The sequence below is a fragment of the Sturnus vulgaris genome, chromosome 4 (genome assembly GCF_052056855.1).
Source record: "Sturnus vulgaris isolate bStuVul1 chromosome 4, bStuVul1.hap1, whole genome shotgun sequence".
NCBI classification, from domain to species: Eukaryota; Metazoa; Chordata; class Aves; order Passeriformes; family Sturnidae; genus Sturnus; species Sturnus vulgaris.
Genome location: NC_142246.1, coordinates 74280723 through 74298428, shown reverse-complemented (window position 1 = coordinate 74298428; position 17706 = coordinate 74280723). Strand labels below are relative to the sequence as shown.

The window sequence follows — 17706 nt, the reverse complement described above, 5'->3', positions numbered from 1 at the left end:
TCTGGGTTCGGGCTGATGTGTCTGAAAGTGACACAGCAAAATGTTACAACCACAAACCTCAAAGCAGACTAACAGTGCAATGCGGCACTTGTCTTCAAGAGAAAAGACCCAGTCAGGCAGTCAGCAGCTTGCTATTTCCTGGGTGGTTTGTGTGTGCACGCAGGGACTTGCTGCTGCAGGTTACTTCCAGTGCAACTTCAGAAATTAATCTGTTTCTCATAAAATAAAACATGAGTACCTCTTTGTCATAATTTCTCAAAGTCACGTGGGCATCAGTTTGTTCTATTTCTGTAAAAAGCAATCTATGAGAACACAATTCAAGTTCATGTTTGGACACTGTTGGGGCAGAACCTGAAAATAAATGGGAAAGCTTTTAAATGTGCATTTCAAAGCCTCTACAAGATGCAAACATTTTATTTTAGGTGTTTTTATACGTCTCATGCATGTTGCTGACAGCATTCTGGTTGTTTCCAATGCGCCCTGCTATTGTATTGTACCTTGCTCACGAATAAATACCAGCCCAAAATGAGTGGGAACATTTCATTTCATGGTGTGTGATGTCAGGAGGAACTACTTCTTCATTCTTTTTTTTTTTGCTATAGTGATAAAAGCGATTTCCCAAACCCAAAAAATAGGAATATATCTCTAAAGCTCAGCTGTCATTTAAAGATGGAAGGCCAAGAGATTCAGAAAAGGGCTTTCTGCTGTGCCGTAACTTGAAGGAAAACCTCTGTATTTTACCTTTGCTGCTCATAAATGATTTTGATTTGAGTTTTATTTCTGTTCAGAAGATTTAGGAAAAAATAAGACATGCAGAAAGGTCACAGAAGGTATCACAAGCTGAAACTTGTTTGCAGTCTGTAGCTGAAGGAAGCTGAAGGAGAAAAATCTGTTGAGTCTTTTCCTCCTTTAGTATTTCCATCTAAATCCTTTCAGGACCCATCAAACTGCTCTAGCAATTTACCTTCATTGCCTATGAATGCCTATGGACCTGGAAGCCCATTTAAGCTTGGGCTTTGGCAATTTTCCTGTTTTTGAACTTCGTTGGAGGAGTGCTTGTGTTGGGCTCAGCCTCAGCTTCGAGTTTGCCTGGCCGTGGATGGCATTGATGAGGGTGCCTGACCTGTCACTTGGTTTTCTGACCTGGCACCTGCCTCATTGTCCTGAATTTTCCTGGGGACGCAGCTCTTGGTTGCCCCTGGCTGTGTTCTCTGGGCCTGCCAGGATCTCCCTGCTCAGGTTGTGTGGGAAGGAGCCTGGGCAGCAAGGTGTCTGCCCAGCCTGCTGTGTCCCAGTCCCTTAGGGAGCAGCTGGTCCTTCCTGGGTCCCGATATCCACCACTGGAACTTCCTCACTTGCTACACACTTGAGCACCGACTCCTGGTAGTGTTTGCTGGGCGGTCTCTCACTGAAGATGCAAAAGCAATTGAGAAGAAATGTGGAAGAATTTAAATATTGTAATTCATGTAAGAGCAGGGGAGACACATAAAGATGCTTTCAAGTGGATGCTGTGAATGCGGTTTTGCTGGGAGTAGCAACATTCTCAGTTGGTACCCTGCAGTAGCATCTCCTTCTTACAGGTGTCTGGTCATCTAATGCTTCATCCTGCACCTTTTCAAGTGAAATATTCCCATGGACTCTCACGATCATTAAATGATCAGATGCTTATTATATTCACCTCTTTCACACCTTCTGAAACAGAACCATGAAACCTTTGAAGCCCAAATAATGGTAAAGGATGCCAACAAGAAAGGAATGCATCACGTGCCAACAGGAAGTCTTGATAGTGTTTTTTACTTCAGAGATCTTGTTAATGCATGTGAGATGGGAGGAAAATTATCAGATTACAGACGAGGAAAGAGGGACAGGGAAATCACCTCAGTGACTTCAGTGAGGTGAATAAGACCCTTGCAATCCCCAGCAATGTGTTAGGTCAAATAATGCAGAAGAGGAGAGAAATAAATCATGCAAATCCTTCTTTAAAGGGTTGGTACCTGTGTCAGCTTCAAGCAGGAAGTTCAGCTTTCAGGTGGTGTCTGCAACAGGCACTACTCTGAGAACAAAATGGGCTGCGTTGAAACCAGTGCGTCACTGGTGGCTGAATTTCCTGGCTCTAAGGTGTCGAGTGAAATGATAAGCCACCTCAAATCCTTTTTTTCCTATGAAAGTTTATTTGTTTATGAAATGTGTTGAGGGTGAAATATATTGCTGGAATCCTTTCCAAAGGATTATAAGGCAGATCTGTCCCAGAAATGAAGAAAGCAAGGCACTATGTTTCCAAGTCACAGATCTACTTGATTTCTTTTCAAAGACTTGAAGCGCATGAAACATTAAAGATAAGATTATATATCCATAATTTGTATTGTTTCACACAAAACATACTGAATAAAGTTGATCTTTGTTTCAAAGATCTACTAAATCCGTACTTCTAAGTATGCTTGGTAACTCCCAAACCCTACCTTTGAAAGAAAGAAAACCCAGTATCACTTACATAGTCAGAGGTCTGTATTCCTTATTTAATCCAGGTACTCCATGGCAATCCTCTACTCCTGTTTTTTTTAAATGCATATATATGCATATAATTATTAAAATATTAGTAATGAAGTTCTCAGGGCCGCTAACATTTCTCCATGTGGTACTTTTTAGTGTTTCTTTTTCTGAGCCTCTAGAAATTATTCTGAAAGCCTCAGTAACTCACTCCTCTCCTGGGAGACAAACACCTTCAATCTGTGCAGCCACGTAATTGTGTTGAGGAGAAGTCAGGCAAAACAAAACAAATACAACTTTGATGTTCAGCAGTAATTAATTTGCTCTGGCAGGACCTTTGAAGATGACAGTCTCATCTTTGATGAGGACTTGGCAAATCCTGGCTTAATCAACTATCCCAGAGTCACAAACCTCTCCTCCAAAGCCAAGAGCTGCACTGAAATCACCACGGTTCCAGGCTAACACTTTAGGCATGTGGTGTTTTTTTCTCTGAATCTATCCATCTTCCCAATTGCGTACACGCAATAAATATAATTTACTTGCCAAATTTGTCTTGGGGAGTCTTTGTAATTTTAATTCACAACGGACTTGCCTGAAGTGGAAAATTCCTAATGGGTCCATGCTTTCACAGGCGCACTTGAAAAGTAAAATACTGAAATTCTCTTGATTCTTGCTTTCCCAGATACCCAACTACTTCAACGGTAAATAAAAATGTGACAGTCGGGCCACTTGATCCATAGTATGACTTTAAATGTGAAAGGCCAGGCTGTTAACTTACCTGTGGAAAGCTAGCATCACATTCCATACCAGGTAACACTAGCTAGCAAATAGGCATATTCCACAGTGATTTCATATCCTTGGGTTGAGCCTTAGAGAAAACTCCTGCTCCTGGGCAGGATGATGCCCTGCTCTGCTGAGAGAGGGACCACCATGGCTCTTTGAGAACGACTCTGTCCTTGTGTGTGTGCCATCAGTGCAGAGGTGACCCCGCACACAGGGCTCCCGGGATGACACCGCAATATGACGTGGGGAGGATTTGATTGTCCTGCTGGAACTCATTACCAAGTTCCTGCCTCCAAGAACAGGAATGACATGAATATGGCCTTTGGATGTCCCAGCAATGAATCACTTTGAAATGGGTGATGGCTGGTTCATGGGTTTGAGGATGAGGCCCTGAAAACCAGCAAAAGTGCAATGTGCTGGCCTTTTGCAATTCCTCCGAGCAACAACTGCTCCTGTGCCTCCCTCCAGCCTGCTTTTTCTCCCTCTGTGCCATCACAGTCACATGCAGTACCATACCATAGCTGCAATGCTCCAGCTGGGAGAGAAGATAAGTGCTGGAAATCATCCCAGTATGGTCTGACTGCTTCCTGAGCAGCACAGCGTGCTTCATACCCTCACGGGCTGCTGCTGAGGTTCATGGGTCCAGCATGTTATCAGAGACATCCAGCACTTCTCTAATTTGCACCCACTGCTGTTAGCAGGAAGAGCAAACGTGACTGAACTTGTCATAAACTGAAGTGACCTGCGTGTTAGTAAGGTTAGTTCTGTGATATAAATGGCATTATGCCTTGAAATTCCATTGTGCTGTATAATTTAAATTCAAGGTGCCTTGGTTCCTAAAGGCTGCAAAGAGCCATTGCCACTAATCCTTCAGATATTTTCTGCCAGCTCATACAGTGTCTCTGATGCTTCATGCCATGGATCACAGTAAATAATTTTCCACGCTGTGCTGTTACACTAATTGAGACACACAGTTTTGGGGAAGACACTCAGATGCTTTTATTTCTTTTCCAGTCCTGGCATCTTCTTCACTCCTTCGCTGAGCAGTTTTTGCACCATCTCCTCAGTTATTTCACCACCAGTGTCCTAGAGTCAGATAATAAAAAAGAGATTCAGCCGAATTGAGTATAATCAAAAATAAGCGATAATTTTTCCTGACCGGGATGCGGTCCACGACAGCTAAGATGGCAAAGAACAACGCTGAGCCCGGGATCGGGGCCAGGTGAACACGCTGTGATCTGAACTCTACCGCTCCGGATCCCCCAATGCTCACAAAACTGCTTCGGTCCGTCCAGTTTATACACAGCTTTTCTTAGCACGGAGCAGAGGTCTTTGCTTCCTTTCATCGTTTCGCCTATTCATGTGGTTTTCTTTCTCTGCCTTGGGCTGGACAAAACCATATTCGGGGTGAAGGCAGGCCTTGGTTTACGGGAAGCTGGGATTGAGATGCATTTTTCCCGATGGCTCTGGTTATCTTAATCGGGGGTGCTCATCGTTTGGGTGCTCCCTGCACGGTTTCTGAGAGGGCCATCTCCGTGTAGGCCACGTCTATTTACTTGTTAAACTGGGCTGTCCTGCTTTTGTTGGCTGTTACAATGCTGCGATGAAGCAATCTGTGTCCTTTTCTCCGTGGTTCTCTTTTCGGTTTCTGAGTTTTCTTTATTATTTTATTCATACAAACATTGCTTATTTACAACTTCACACGAATTACATTATATCATGTATTACAACCCTAAAAGGAAAATGACCAGCACTGTAATTAAAGAAACTTGTCTACAATGACAAGCATCTCAGAAATCTCAGCCCACCTTATTCCCAGGTCTCAAAGTCAGTCCCAAAACTCCTCCACTGAAAATCCACTTTGACTGCATATTAAGGAGAACCGCTATTCCTTTCTCAGTTAATCTGTTGGAAACATAGTAAAACAGCACAATTGCTGTAGATTGGGAACTATCTTTAATTCAGAGAGGAAATACAGACAGGCAAATAAAGGAGGACTCGGAGGAGCTTAAAATGGTGTAACATAACTTCCCTCAGTGTTCTACTTAAATAAGAAAACGTGATTTTTGGTATCTTCAGAAGGGAGGCAATTAGTTGTCTGACCTTCTGCCACTTGGCTTACGCTTCTTGATGTCAAAAAAATCACATAAGTACTAAAAAAATGTGTTTAAAAACCAAATTGCTTTGCTCTTATGCCTTCTGCTCCAGACACATGCTTTTCATCTTTTGGTAAATGATTACCATGATGTTTGGCATTTCCTTTTGGAATGGGCTGTGAAAAGGATAGGACATGCAGTGGCTTATGCAGAATTACAAGCATGACTTTCAGAGTGCTATGGGATGATTTCAGACCGTGACACACAGCTTTGTAAACAGGGATCACAAAAGACCCAATCCAGAAAGCACATGATGAAAAATTCTACTGTGACAGAAAGCTTTGGGCAGGCTCTGACTATTCATCATGGCAAGATTGTTGACACCAGAGCAGCAAAGAATACAGCAGCTTTTTCATTCTGAGTGTATATTTCAGGCTTTGAAGGTCGATGCCTATCTTGAAAGTGGACATAAAAGACAAAAAATTTCAACGAGGTTGCACAAAGACACTCCAGAACTAATTTTCTGCTTCCTGTCCAATTCTATACCTTAAAATTGAAGCTTTATTACTTAAAGTCTATAACAAGAAAGGCTGCAAGTTCAAGGGTGATCTATAGCCATTACGTATCCCACATCTCTATAATGCACTTCAGGAACTTGTGTGAAAGGTGAACAGTGACGTTCAAGCCAACAAGTGAACATCCTGCTCATCTTGCAACATCAGCTGGAAGGAAGTTGTTTTCAAACTGCAATTTAGTAACTGTTCTTTGATCAAAACCACTGTCACATGGCTCTCACTAAAGTGCAAACCAAATCCTTATGTACAAATAACTGTGCACCACCACCTCTACAGACCTGGTAATTGTTGTTTAAGATACTATTGCCTGGGACCTGTTTGTGTCCCAGCTGAAGGAGCTTCCTAGGCCTGCTATGCTCCTGCAGACTCTTGTCACTCACCACATTCCACGTGCAATCAGCACCAAAGGAGCACTCAACCTCAGAGTAACAATAAAGCTCCTGTGTAGCAGGAGAAGACTTGGAGCTGCCGTGTCAATGTGCTGTTAGAGTCTTACTGGGTTTGGTGGAGCAGAACTTGGCCAAATGCCCCAAGTAGAATAGTAAAACTAGAATACATGAGGAAAATCATGTCAGGAGAGAATCTTTAAAACCTCATGTAAGCCAAAAAATAGATGAAGCATGAAGTCTAACCAAGAAGAAAGGGTCCTAGGTGTCTTGCATTTCATATTTACTCTCTGACAGAAACTCTTCTGGAGAACATCTTACTAGCCAAGGAGTTTCTGTCCTCTAAAGCTGCTGAAATCACAGGGATTTTGAAGGAGAAATATCCTCTGAAGAATATGTGTGATTGATGGCATGAACTTTATGAAAGGCTGCCAGCTGGCATGCCATCACACATGCCACTTCAGAAATGAAAATGATAGAAGGGTGGCTGGCATCAAAGCTCATAATGACTCTTAGCAGTTTCCAAGCTCTCTGGTGGTTATTACACTTTAGAGGAATGGGGAAGGGATATGGTTTTCTGTGGGTGATTAAACTTTCGGCTCCATGCCCTGTGATCATAATAGATAATTTCCTGATTAACTGTAGTGGGATTGGATACCTCGACTGGTTGGACCTCACAAACAGGTATTGTCAGAGCTTCGGGTAAAAGGCGAAAATCAAACTCCCTGCTGTGGGTTTATATCCGTGATCTACGTTAAATATTCGGATGTTTGGGTTTGGTATCAACCACTACTGTTTTGTGTCACACAGCAACGCAGCTATTGATGCCAAATACAAGTGGGTCAATTCCAGGGTTCTAATTACATTGCTTCCTATAAGAGGAAATTAGCTCTGTGCTGAAAGTAGGAGAAACAGTGACACACAAGAGTAACTTCTACATTTCATTGAATCCAAATGACAAATACTTTTCCTCAAATGGAGAATAAGCCTTTAATGCAAAGAGAATACATGCCCAGAAATAACAAATGCCAAACCCTAATACTGACGAGAGGATAGGGTGGGAATGGCAGAAGGAGAGTAGAACTTTTCAAAGTTCAGAACACACGTTAAGAATTGCTAAAGGTATAAACACACTTGCAGTTCTAACTGTGACTGTCCAAGCCAGCTCAGATCTCAGCTGATGGTGGTTTGGTAAACATCAGGCCCAGAGACATCAGTCAGTCATACAGAGATAGGATCTACCTCTGACGAGCAAGATTGATCTGGGTGGGTAGGTAGTGATTACAAATCACTACTTTAAATTGTCCAGTCACTTTCTTCTGAAGAATTTAAGATTAGCTTCATCCTTTTCCCCCAAAGCACCAGGGTGAATTGCAAATGCACTGGGAAGTTAGTGTGCAGAGGAGATATGATTCAGTATATAAATACCAAGATAGTTAGGCAGAGATTTACACTGCTGAATAATGGTATTTTAAATGTAAAGTTCACAAAATCTAAGATACTTTATACACATGAAATGCTGCTTTCCAAAACTGCTGTAATTCTAAAGGCAATCTACAGAGGCCTAAAACAGCATGAATTCTGTCTTTGTACCACTGGGCCTTAAAAAATCTAGAGAGCTACTTGTGGGTGCTTGGAAAAAATCCAAGGTGCAAGTTCCCAAACTCTCCTGTCACACAAGTACTCTGGTTTGCTGTTACACACCTGTGATGAATGGGAGAAGGCAAACAGGTCATGCCTGAAGCATTTGTTTGACCTGCTGCTAACTCATGATCAGTGATACACAATTCACCCGGGTTACTGGAAATTCTCTATGGCAGGAATTGCCAACAAATCAATGTAATGTAAATTATTCCCTGGGGTTTTCCATTTCATATAGGAATGAAACAACATGAAATGAAGGAAAGGAAGGGAAAGGAAAGGAAAATCCAGTGATGAGAAAAATCAGTTTGATTTCCCTGAAAATCACTACCTTCCAGCACAGTGTTCCCAAGCAGGGAAAGTAGATGTTGGAATTTAAGGCCAGTGCACCCTCTTTATCTCCTCATAGCTGTTGTGCTTTGCACCATCTCAGTGCCTCTGAGTTAGGAACTTTTTCTTTTCGGATCTACATCCAATGCTGAAGCGTGACTCCATGGATTTTAATTTATTCCTGGTTTACACCGGGAGTAAGGGAGTGATTACAATTGCAATGCCCGTGCAATGTAGCATAGGGTTGTTAATTCTGCTTCGCCTACGTTCTTGAAAATACTCTATCTTTTGAAAAGCTGCCATTATTTTATCCTCTTGCCCCAAGCAGGTGAGCCCTAGAACACAGGTTTTTAGTTTTGGGACAGCTGAGGGGATATAGGCTGGTGAAGAGGAGGCTGGGGAGTAAGGGAGGGAGCACAAGTAAGTGCTACTCCCAAGTACCTTGTCCAGTTCTTCCCCTGTTCTCAACTACTCTTTCTGCTCAGTCCTGGAAGTCTTGGCTTTGTCACACTGAATAAAATATTTTTCTGAGTAACTCTTGTTCCGGCATTGTAAAAGGTTTTCAGTTACATATGATGATTAATGAAAAAAGGTGCCTATCTCATAGGAAAGACAATACATGGTGATACCAGCTGCAATACTGGAAAGTCCCTGAGTAATCCTACTGCAATTAGTTTTTTTCTTAAAAATGCAACGAATGCAATTAAAGTGGTCTCTTTTGTTCTTTAAAAAAGTTGCCGCATGCTGAGTAGCCTGAAGACCCTGACAATGTTTCTGGCAGCATCCTGTCCATTTCTTCCCTTTATTTTTTTTTTTACTCCAATACTACTTCCCTTTCTGGAGATGATTTAATTTCCTATGCAGTTACTACATACATGGGGAAAACCCAGGAATACACAAAGGCAGATATTTTCCATCAAACTTGATCAGTAAATGGCTTTTGTTGTATTGTGAGTCTGCCAAAGGGTCCAGAAAGGAAAGACTGTAATTCTGGAGTCCTTCAAAATGCTGAAAAATGTGAACCAAGTTCTGAGTCAACCAGAAATATTCTGCTGGAAGCTCAGGGACTGCTGCAGCAAAGCTCAGCATGGTCATTAGTGAATTTTAGATGTCCAGCTGCAAGCATGGAGCATTAAATGCACAGCTCTAGGACCCAGAAGAGCTGGGAGGATGAGCGCTGGGAAATGAAGCTGGCTAACAGAAAACTCAGGAGAGAGAGAGAAAGAAGTGCTAGCAAAATTTAGGTATGTGATATAATTGTGTATTCCTGGAGCAGCTGCTTGTGCAGCAGGGACATCCACGTGCCATGTGCTCTTGAGGCAGAATTCCAAAGCGCTTCTCCTGCCTCTGAACCAAAGATCTCATCAGCAGGGCAGGTGGAAAAAAACATTCACCAGCAAAGATGTTGCAACTGTGCTTCTCTGCAGCAAGAATCACGGGCTGCCCGGAAAACACAGGAATAGGGATCATCATCTCCTGTGCTGTGAGGAAGTAGTGCTGCGGTACAGCCGAGCTCTGTCCCTCGTGCTTGTTCTCAGAAGTGCAATTTTATGACTAATTAATACTCCTTTCTTAAGCCACTTGCACAGTGACCTTTGTAACACCTGCCCAGTGCAGGACTGATTTGGCAAAAGACCTTCCACTTCATACCCAGCACTTCTAAAAATGAACAAATGCTATTTCCATTTTTTAAAATGAGGGTAAATATCAAACACAAGCAGTTTCATAAAGAGGGGAGGGGGCAGCCCCACACATTTCAGTGAGCCTCTCCTGAGATGGAGAGCTCAGCAAAATAAGTTAGGCTTGCAGAATTGCACATTAACTAAACAAAAAATAATTAATATTTTGGATAGGACTGATCAGACATTGCAGAAGCTCATCACAAGACAGATACTAAAAGTGAATATCATGGTTGCATTTCTAATTACAGCCCTTTACTCTATATTTTTCATGTGAAAGTAGGCAAACTTAAAATCTTGAGGAGTTTGTTGATATCTAATTAAGGAATAGTAGGGGTGAAAGACATAGAGTTATGGCATTTGTAACTATAATTAATTGTCTGTTTGGGCCTCTCAAGTCAGCCAACTTGCCTCAGGAAAGGTTGACAGTAGAGACCATCTCACCACCAAAATACAGATGACACTAAAGACCCCAGCTGAGAGGAAAAAAAAAAAACCACAAAGAAGTTGAGGTATTTTCCTATTGCAGATCAAAAATACAAAGAGATTTTACATATAGTGTCAGAGAAGTGTAGGAAGCTAAGAGAAAGAAGTTGCCCAAAGGAAATCTAAAGAGAAAGAGGATTATCCTTTCCTCTTGAACCTAATGCTCTTTCCAAAAACCCAGTCAGGTCACATTGAGTGACTCAGCTGCTCAGCAATTTTTAAATCATCTTTTACATGTTTGGATCTAAAATTCCCTGCATGAGGAACGATTACTAAAGATAGTGGTGAACAGTCATTGAGGGAAATGAGGGCAGGGCACTGCAAGGAGCCCCCCAGGGGAAAGAAATTCCTCACTGCTCATGTGAGCATAAGGAAATGTAAATTTCCTGGGTATTCAGGTCAGAGAAGGCAGGAGCACACAGAGAATTATCTGAGAAACTACAGTGTTCTCCCTTGGGTACCTCAGCCTCTCTCCTGCCCTTTGTTTTCTATAGGATAACTGGTGTGGAAGCCTTGATTGGTGGAATTACTGAATCTTTTGCCTCCTGTAGCACCTCCAGATGGATCTGAATTAATCCTGCATGTACCAGTTTGCCATGTGGCTTGGACAGGGACTGTTGGATCACTTTGACACCAGTGTCAAAAGATGGACACAGGGACAATCTGCATTCCTGTCATGCACTGCCGATAAGCATCAATACTCAGGAATCTTATCTCTTGGCAGCTCTTAAGGCACTCTCATGCCAAGGAAATTGAAGCTTCTCATTAACTGCATTCATGACCCTTATGACAAAAAAAGTGTTTATACAGCTGAAGGCTGCCAGATATCGTTTATGACACTCATGTTTAAGGTTTAGCAATGGCTCTCTTCAGTCAGAGAGTGTGTGAACTAGAACTCCAGCAGGTCTTAATTCACCCACCTCACGTCTCCAAAACAAGGTCCTTTTAAACCAATTGGAACAGCAGCTGCTTTCTTTGGCCCAAGTCACACAGTTTAAAATAAAACATGTGATCTTTTAATTCAGAGTTCGTCTCTTCTGGCTTCTCGCTGTAATCACAGGAGAGATTTTATCTTTGTCAACTCTGAGTTTTTTTGCAGGCCACTCCAGAGCACTCTGCTCCCTCCATACTAAATCACAAGTCCAAGCACAGCCTCCAGAACACCACTCAGTTGTTCCCACCGTTACATATCAAGATTTGTTATGCTGTGATGATTACGTTGTCTCCGATAAAGGTAAAACACCTTCGCCCTTTCTTCTTATTTGGGTGGAAACACACAGAGCCACAAACATCCGGTCTGTCTGGACCAAGAAAGCAGAAATTACGTTTCCTTAAAACCCAATAGGCAGAAGGCTTTGCACAGAGACAAAGGATAAAAGCTTCATTGCCTACAGAGCACAGAAAGACTAACTTTTTCTTTGAGATACTGAAATCGTTAATAAAATTAAAGAGGAATAACAGTTTCTTGGATTTATCTGGAAAAAAAAATCCACACTCTTTAGGCAATGCAATTCATCCTTCTATTTTCTCCTTGCATGCAGGCCAGAAGATTATCCATGTGATGCTCTAGCTTGCGTTTCTGTAAACAGCTTGCTGTGCATGGAAATAGTGTGTGAGGGGAAAATAAAAAGTCCAGAGTTAGGAACAAACAACCCATTCTATGCTGCTGTCAGGTAACAGGACAGCACTTAATAAAAAGATTGACCTGGAGATCTGATAAAGGCCTACAGAATTATGAAGGCAGTGGAAATCAGAGATAAGGCTCAATATCTACTTCTTCTTATCTCATAGAAGAATCGGGAGGCAGCAAATGAAACCAGATTCAGACTACTGGGGATAAGTCTCAAAGACACTTAATCTTTTCTTACACTTTCCTAGACACGTGCTGATTGCCATGGTTGAAGAAGACAATCCCTAGGCAGACCTCAGGTCTGACAAACAAGGGCTATGATTAGGGATTTGTCTGTTTATCTGTTAACTAATCCAGATGCATTTGCTGCAAGCTGTAAAGTGACAGGAAAATCCATAGCTTCTGGAACAGCTACTGTTCAGCTCATATGCTCTAAGGCTATGAATAGATAGTGACAGATATGGTAATAGCAAGAGGAATTCAGTCTGCATACGTCAATCTCTGAGACCTTCATGACCAGTCAGAGAAAAATAACCTACATTCATTCATATCTGGCCCTATGCTTTGTTCCTTTGACTTCCCCATTACCTGGCAGAGGAACAGTAATGGGAGTCCTTAATGTTTAACCCAAATAAGGCCAACTTGTATTACAGTATTTGTGTCTACTGTTAAAAGAAATGGTTGAACACCTCTGACTTGGTTTGAATAATCTTTCTTCATCAGTCCATCTCCAGTTTTCTTTATTTTCATCATGATCGGAATAAATCTTCTCTTTACAGGGTCAAATTTAAATTTTCAGAAGTGCCTCATTTTATTTCAGAAGCAGAATCCTGCAGCAGCTTTTAGAATTTTCCTTTGCTCAAATTCAAAGCAGCAAAGAACTAAGAAGTTTTTGCCTCAGTAGAGGTGGTCATCCTCAAAAAACAAAGTCCACCTTAGGTTAGGCAAAGCAACTCGCCATGTCATATTTACATATTCTGTGTGTTCTCAATGGTACTACAGAGTCTCAGTGGAACTAGTGCTTATTTCAGTGAAGCTAGATTTGAATTCATCAAAAGAATGCTGTAAGTATTTCTGCTAAAGTTATCTCGGCATAAAAGGTTTTTTTAATGTACATGAATATAAGGACAAGGAGAGCTAGTACCTGTAATTCCTAGAATTACTGGCTCTTACTTCTATCATGTCTTAAAACGGAAAAAAATTAAATTGAAGTCCAGCGACACAGAGATGGGAAATCACAGAGCAAATGTCTTCAACCTGTGGTGGAAAGTCACAAAGAGGACGCAAGTACAGATTAAAATTATCCCAAGGAATTACAAACTCTCTGCAGACTCCACACAGCTCAGTACAGAGCACCTCTGCACGTCTTTACTTCATAAAGGGCTTTGTATTACGGAGAAGCAGTTTTGTGGCCACGGAGGGAAAGGGGCTTACCCACTCACCTGTGACTCAGCGCCCAGCAGCATCTCGCAGGTTCGGAGTTTCCGTGGCTGTGACCCACCCGTGATGCCGGAGTGCCCCGGGTGGCCCAGCAGGATATAAACACGGCCGGTCCCGGGGCACAGGCACTTAGCACCCCGGGATCTGCCAGAGCTCCCTCCACCACGGAACCAGGCCCAGGCCACACGACGAAGGCACGCTCTTGCATCATGACTGGCAAGACTGTGGCTGCTGTGCTGATCCTGCTCCTGATCTCAGCACTTGGAACACAAGGTAAAGAAACCCTTCCTAAAGCTCTCTTGACTAATGGCCGGAGCAAATGCTGGTGAGGAGACACTGTGCTGTCTTACCAGTGCAGCAAAGACTCTCTTAATGCTGTCAGCAAAACCCCCCATGCTGTGCTTCCTGTGCCTGTAGTGAACCACTCCACCTTTTTCTGTTTTCCAGGTGAGGCAGTGCCGCGCTCGGCCATTGAACTCCGGTGCCAGTGCATAAGCACCCATTCCAGGTTCATCCATCCCAAGTTCATCCAAAACGTGAACCTCACCCCCAGCGGACCTCACTGCAAGAATGTTGAAGTCATGTAAGTGTTTTGCAAAACTTCCCTGATTACTTAACCAGAAGGAAGCAGATTTTGCTCTCGAGAGGGTGTAAATGTTTTCCGAGTGGTGGCAGAAGCAGCTGCTCAGAAAACAGAAGGGCAGGGTTCCCTGCCCCTGCAGACAATGTGCTGCATGTCACGAACTGCATGTTGTTTTGCCAATCTCTGCTTTTGAAACTCATGCAATATTTTGACCTAAATTCGCAGTCATCATGCAGCAAATAACTTCCTCAAACTCTGTATTCTACTGGCTTGTGAAAACGCATGGAGCCATGTTGAGCAAAAGATCAAAACATAATTTTTAAGGGGTCGGTCCAAAAAATGATCACACTTCTACTCATGTCAATGAAAAAGACTACCATTAGCGTGCAAATAATTCCAATTGCATTCCAGAATTTTTACTGTAACCAAATTCCTATGGACTGGGAAGTACAATTTCTGAATCAAGTTGGAAAGATTTAACTCTTCAGTGGAAGACTGACACAAACACAAAGCCAGTTGGGGAAAAAACCAGCTTTGAAGAAAGGGAGAGTCCTGCACATGGTTTAATGCATCAAACAAACACATATGAGAAGATACTAAAGCAGTGAAAAAGATCCCTTTATGTTAGGCTACAGCCTCAGTTTATACAACTTGAAGTGGAACATGTCAGTGTATCCCTAGAATGATGTTATGAGAGAAGGGTGACATTGCCTTGGATTTCACTAAATAGCCTTTTTCCCTTCCTTTCTTCCCTCTTGCAGAGCTACCCTGAGAGATGGCAGAGAAGTGTGCCTGGAGCCCACTGCTCCGTGGGTGAAGCTGATCATCAAGGCAATTCTGGACAAGTGAGTCATTTCTCAGTAAGCACAGCTTATTGGAAACCAGTATTTTAATTGAACTTCCAAACACAGACGTCCAAAATTCTGTCCCCTAGGGCAATTATTACCTTTTGTGTTCACTAATTGTGACAAACACTGTGATTGCTTTGAGTCTTAATTACAGCGTTAGCTACTGAAGCCTTACTGGGCCACACATCTCTGGGAAGGTTACCTTCCCCTGCCCTAAGGTACAAGCATTTTGAAAACCTGCAGCACAACTGCACAGAAAATCCAAGCATTACCTGACTGGTTTTCTCACGCTTGCAGTGGTAGAAAGTAGCAATCAGTTTTTCAAATGAATGGCATATAGATAAGTGGGGGGGGAAAATCAGGCTCCAGTTGTCAAGTGAAGCATCAAACTATGGAAATTCACTGCTATTGCATCCTTTTGGGAATGTTATGACGTACCAGGGTCCCTTGAGCTCTGTCACAACTTTTCAGAGTCTTGGGTGCAGAAGCACAAAGTGGTGGATTTCAGCTGACACCAGCAAGCCTTACCTGTTGTATGGTTGATTTTTAATAGCTTCCTTTTCCATCTTCGTTCTTTCTAGGGCCAACACCAAACCTGAAACAGTGTCCTAAAACAAAGAAGAAAAATGTCCTAACTCCTCCAGGGAGGCAAAAATAGGGAAGACACTCACCCGGCTTCTGACAGCTCACCTCCTCCTGCCTCCTACATTCACAATGTCACAGCATTTAGAAAATGTATTCCCTGGTTTGCACTTGCATCTCAACAAGGAGGCAGAAAAAATGGCCTGTGAAGGAATATGGAGATGATTCTGGAATAATTTTTGCTAAATACAGCTGGAACAGTGCACTGCGTGCCCAGCAGAGCTTTCACTAAATGACTCCTTCTCTTTTTGCTAACAGTTTAGGAAAAGACCTGCGACAACTTCTCCCCAGCAAAGCATGGGCAGGTAACTTCAGCCTGGGTCCCTGCCACTCACTGGCTGAAGAGGGGAGCTTCTAGACTTAACATGTCAAAATTCTGGTACATCGGGTTTTGTGTCATCATTTTCAAGATATTATTTATTGTGAATGAGTGTTGTGATGGTATAAACACGTATTTTAATGCCATCTTTTAGCTAGAAAAAAAGCACTTTATTTATTTATTGAATAATTTTTATTTATTTATTAATTTATTTATTTAAGATGTTTATGTTTACATACCTAATAAATGCTTGGTGAAATGTTTCTACTTCAGTACTGTCTGTTATTAATTTTCTTGTCGGAACAGAGAACTGAAAGAGAGAGGAAGCATTTGCTTTCTCTTTGGATCACTCAATGGGCTCCCAGAAGGGCAAGGAGGGGGTGTGAATTGTGGGGGGCAGCAAATTAAAACAGGGAATTGTTGCCTCTGGGAAGTGTACATAATTAACAGTCAGAGGAATCATGTCAGTTATCTACTCTCTTCTCCTTTTCTTGTCAGACTCAGTGTTTTCAGAAGTCTGGAGGATCATTTTCTAGATAATAATGAACTAATACCAGTTAGTTACAGAAATTGTGAGGCCATAGCAGTGTGGTGCTCTGACAGCACAGCAGCTGAGAACATGGCAATGAGCAAGGGTTTTCATTAACTTAAATAAACAGGGAAATCTGATAAGCATTAAGGAAGTCCTCCCTAATTCCAGTCAGGAGGGAGGACTATATCAGGGGAAATCCTAAGAAACACAGCTCCAATTATATGGCCTCACACCTACCTGTAGCGCAGCAATTTACAGAGGAATGTTGAAACTCGAGCAGTGAACACTTGAGAAATGAGAAAGTTGAGAAAATATTTTGATATTTGTTTAGGTTTGGTCTTTTCCAACAAGGAGCCACTCCATATTCTGCACAATCAGCTCATGTTTGCTCATGGTGCAAGACATAAAGGAGTTTCTGGCAGTGTTCGAGCAAGTTCTTGTGCAAGAGGACAACTATTCCGACCACACTTTCCTCCCTGTCCCACTGCACAGCATTGCACAGCCTGCTAGACCTCAGAATGGGAAGGAGTCAAAGTTTCTCAAGAAGGCAGGTTTTGTTCAGACTTGTCTTAAAAGTCTAAGCCTTCCTGTCAATAATCCCGAGGGATTTTTACAAGGTGCCTCCTTTCAGAGATGTAATTTGGAGGTAAGGATGTCGCAAGTATCAGCCAAGAACAGGGAGAGGTTGGGAAGGACCACTCGCTCTGCACAGCCATAAAAGTGTGCGTGTATCCTAAAGGACTGGCATCACTTTGGGTGTAATACAGAAGCATGTAACCTTTGCCACCAGTAAAATCCCAGTCAAGTTATTGGGAGCTGAACCACAGCTGAGAAAGTGCATTTCTCATCACTTCTTCTGTCCAAAATGTCAGCAATGGCTGCAATTGTAGGATCCCAGGCAGGGCATGGGCACCTTCCTCCATAGGCTCATCAGTGATTCCAAGGGTGGAAATGACAACATATCACATCTCTGTTCTGTGTGTAGTCACAGAACACCTTCCTTAGAAGCACAACCAGCACCCTCATGTTTCCTAAAATATGTGTCAGTACTCTTGGAGACTCCTAAGAGAAGCACTGTGGCTCTTCTGACTTGGTGTCTACCTTCGCCAGACTGGGCTGTTCTTCCTTGTCTTATGACATGTTTATCTGCTGTCTTAAACATCTGTGATTATTCGAAATGCCCGAGGTTAGAAAGAAAAACAAACAGCTTCCTAAGTGCTTATTTTAACCAGGTATCATCACAGCCCTT

The 17706-nt window shown here is 42.4% G+C and overlaps 2 protein-coding genes across 17 annotated transcripts in view; one reads left to right on the top strand and one right to left on the bottom strand.

Annotated features, from left to right (window-relative positions):
* The window catches only part of RASSF6 (Ras association domain family member 6), a 71540-nt gene that overhangs the window by 32615 nt on the left and 21219 nt on the right, over positions 1-17706 (bottom strand). For 14 of the 16 annotated variants that reach the window (XM_088164363.1, XM_088164368.1, XM_088164372.1 and 11 more), the window contains one exon: positions 15493-15572. The exons of 1 other annotated variant lie outside the window; for it this stretch is intronic. The gene's annotated coding sequence lies outside the window, so the exon portion shown is untranslated. Of the gene's footprint in view, positions 1-15492; positions 15573-15654; positions 17092-17706 lie in introns of those variants that run through there. One more of the 16 variants, XM_088164360.1, reaches the window with a different exon arrangement.
* LOC106858353 (interleukin-8-like) lies at positions 13743-15964 on the top strand. The gene is made up of 4 exons (XM_088164433.1): positions 13743-13806; positions 13981-14116; positions 14878-14961; positions 15865-15964. Exons 1-4 carry the CDS (start codon positions 13743-13745, stop codon positions 15962-15964), a joined length of 384 nt encoding a protein of 127 aa, XP_088020559.1.

Coding starts and splice junctions, on each gene's coding strand:
- LOC106858353 (XM_088164433.1), top strand. CDS start 13,743: ATGACTGGCAAGACTGTGGCTGCTGTGCTGATCCTGCTCCTGATCTCA. Junction 13,807..13,980: donor CTCAGCACTTGGAACACAAG/GTAAAGAAACCC, acceptor TCTGTTTTCCAG/GTGAGGCAGTGCCGCGCTCG. Junction 14,117..14,877: donor TGCAAGAATGTTGAAGTCAT/GTAAGTGTTTTG, acceptor TCCCTCTTGCAG/AGCTACCCTGAGAGATGGCA.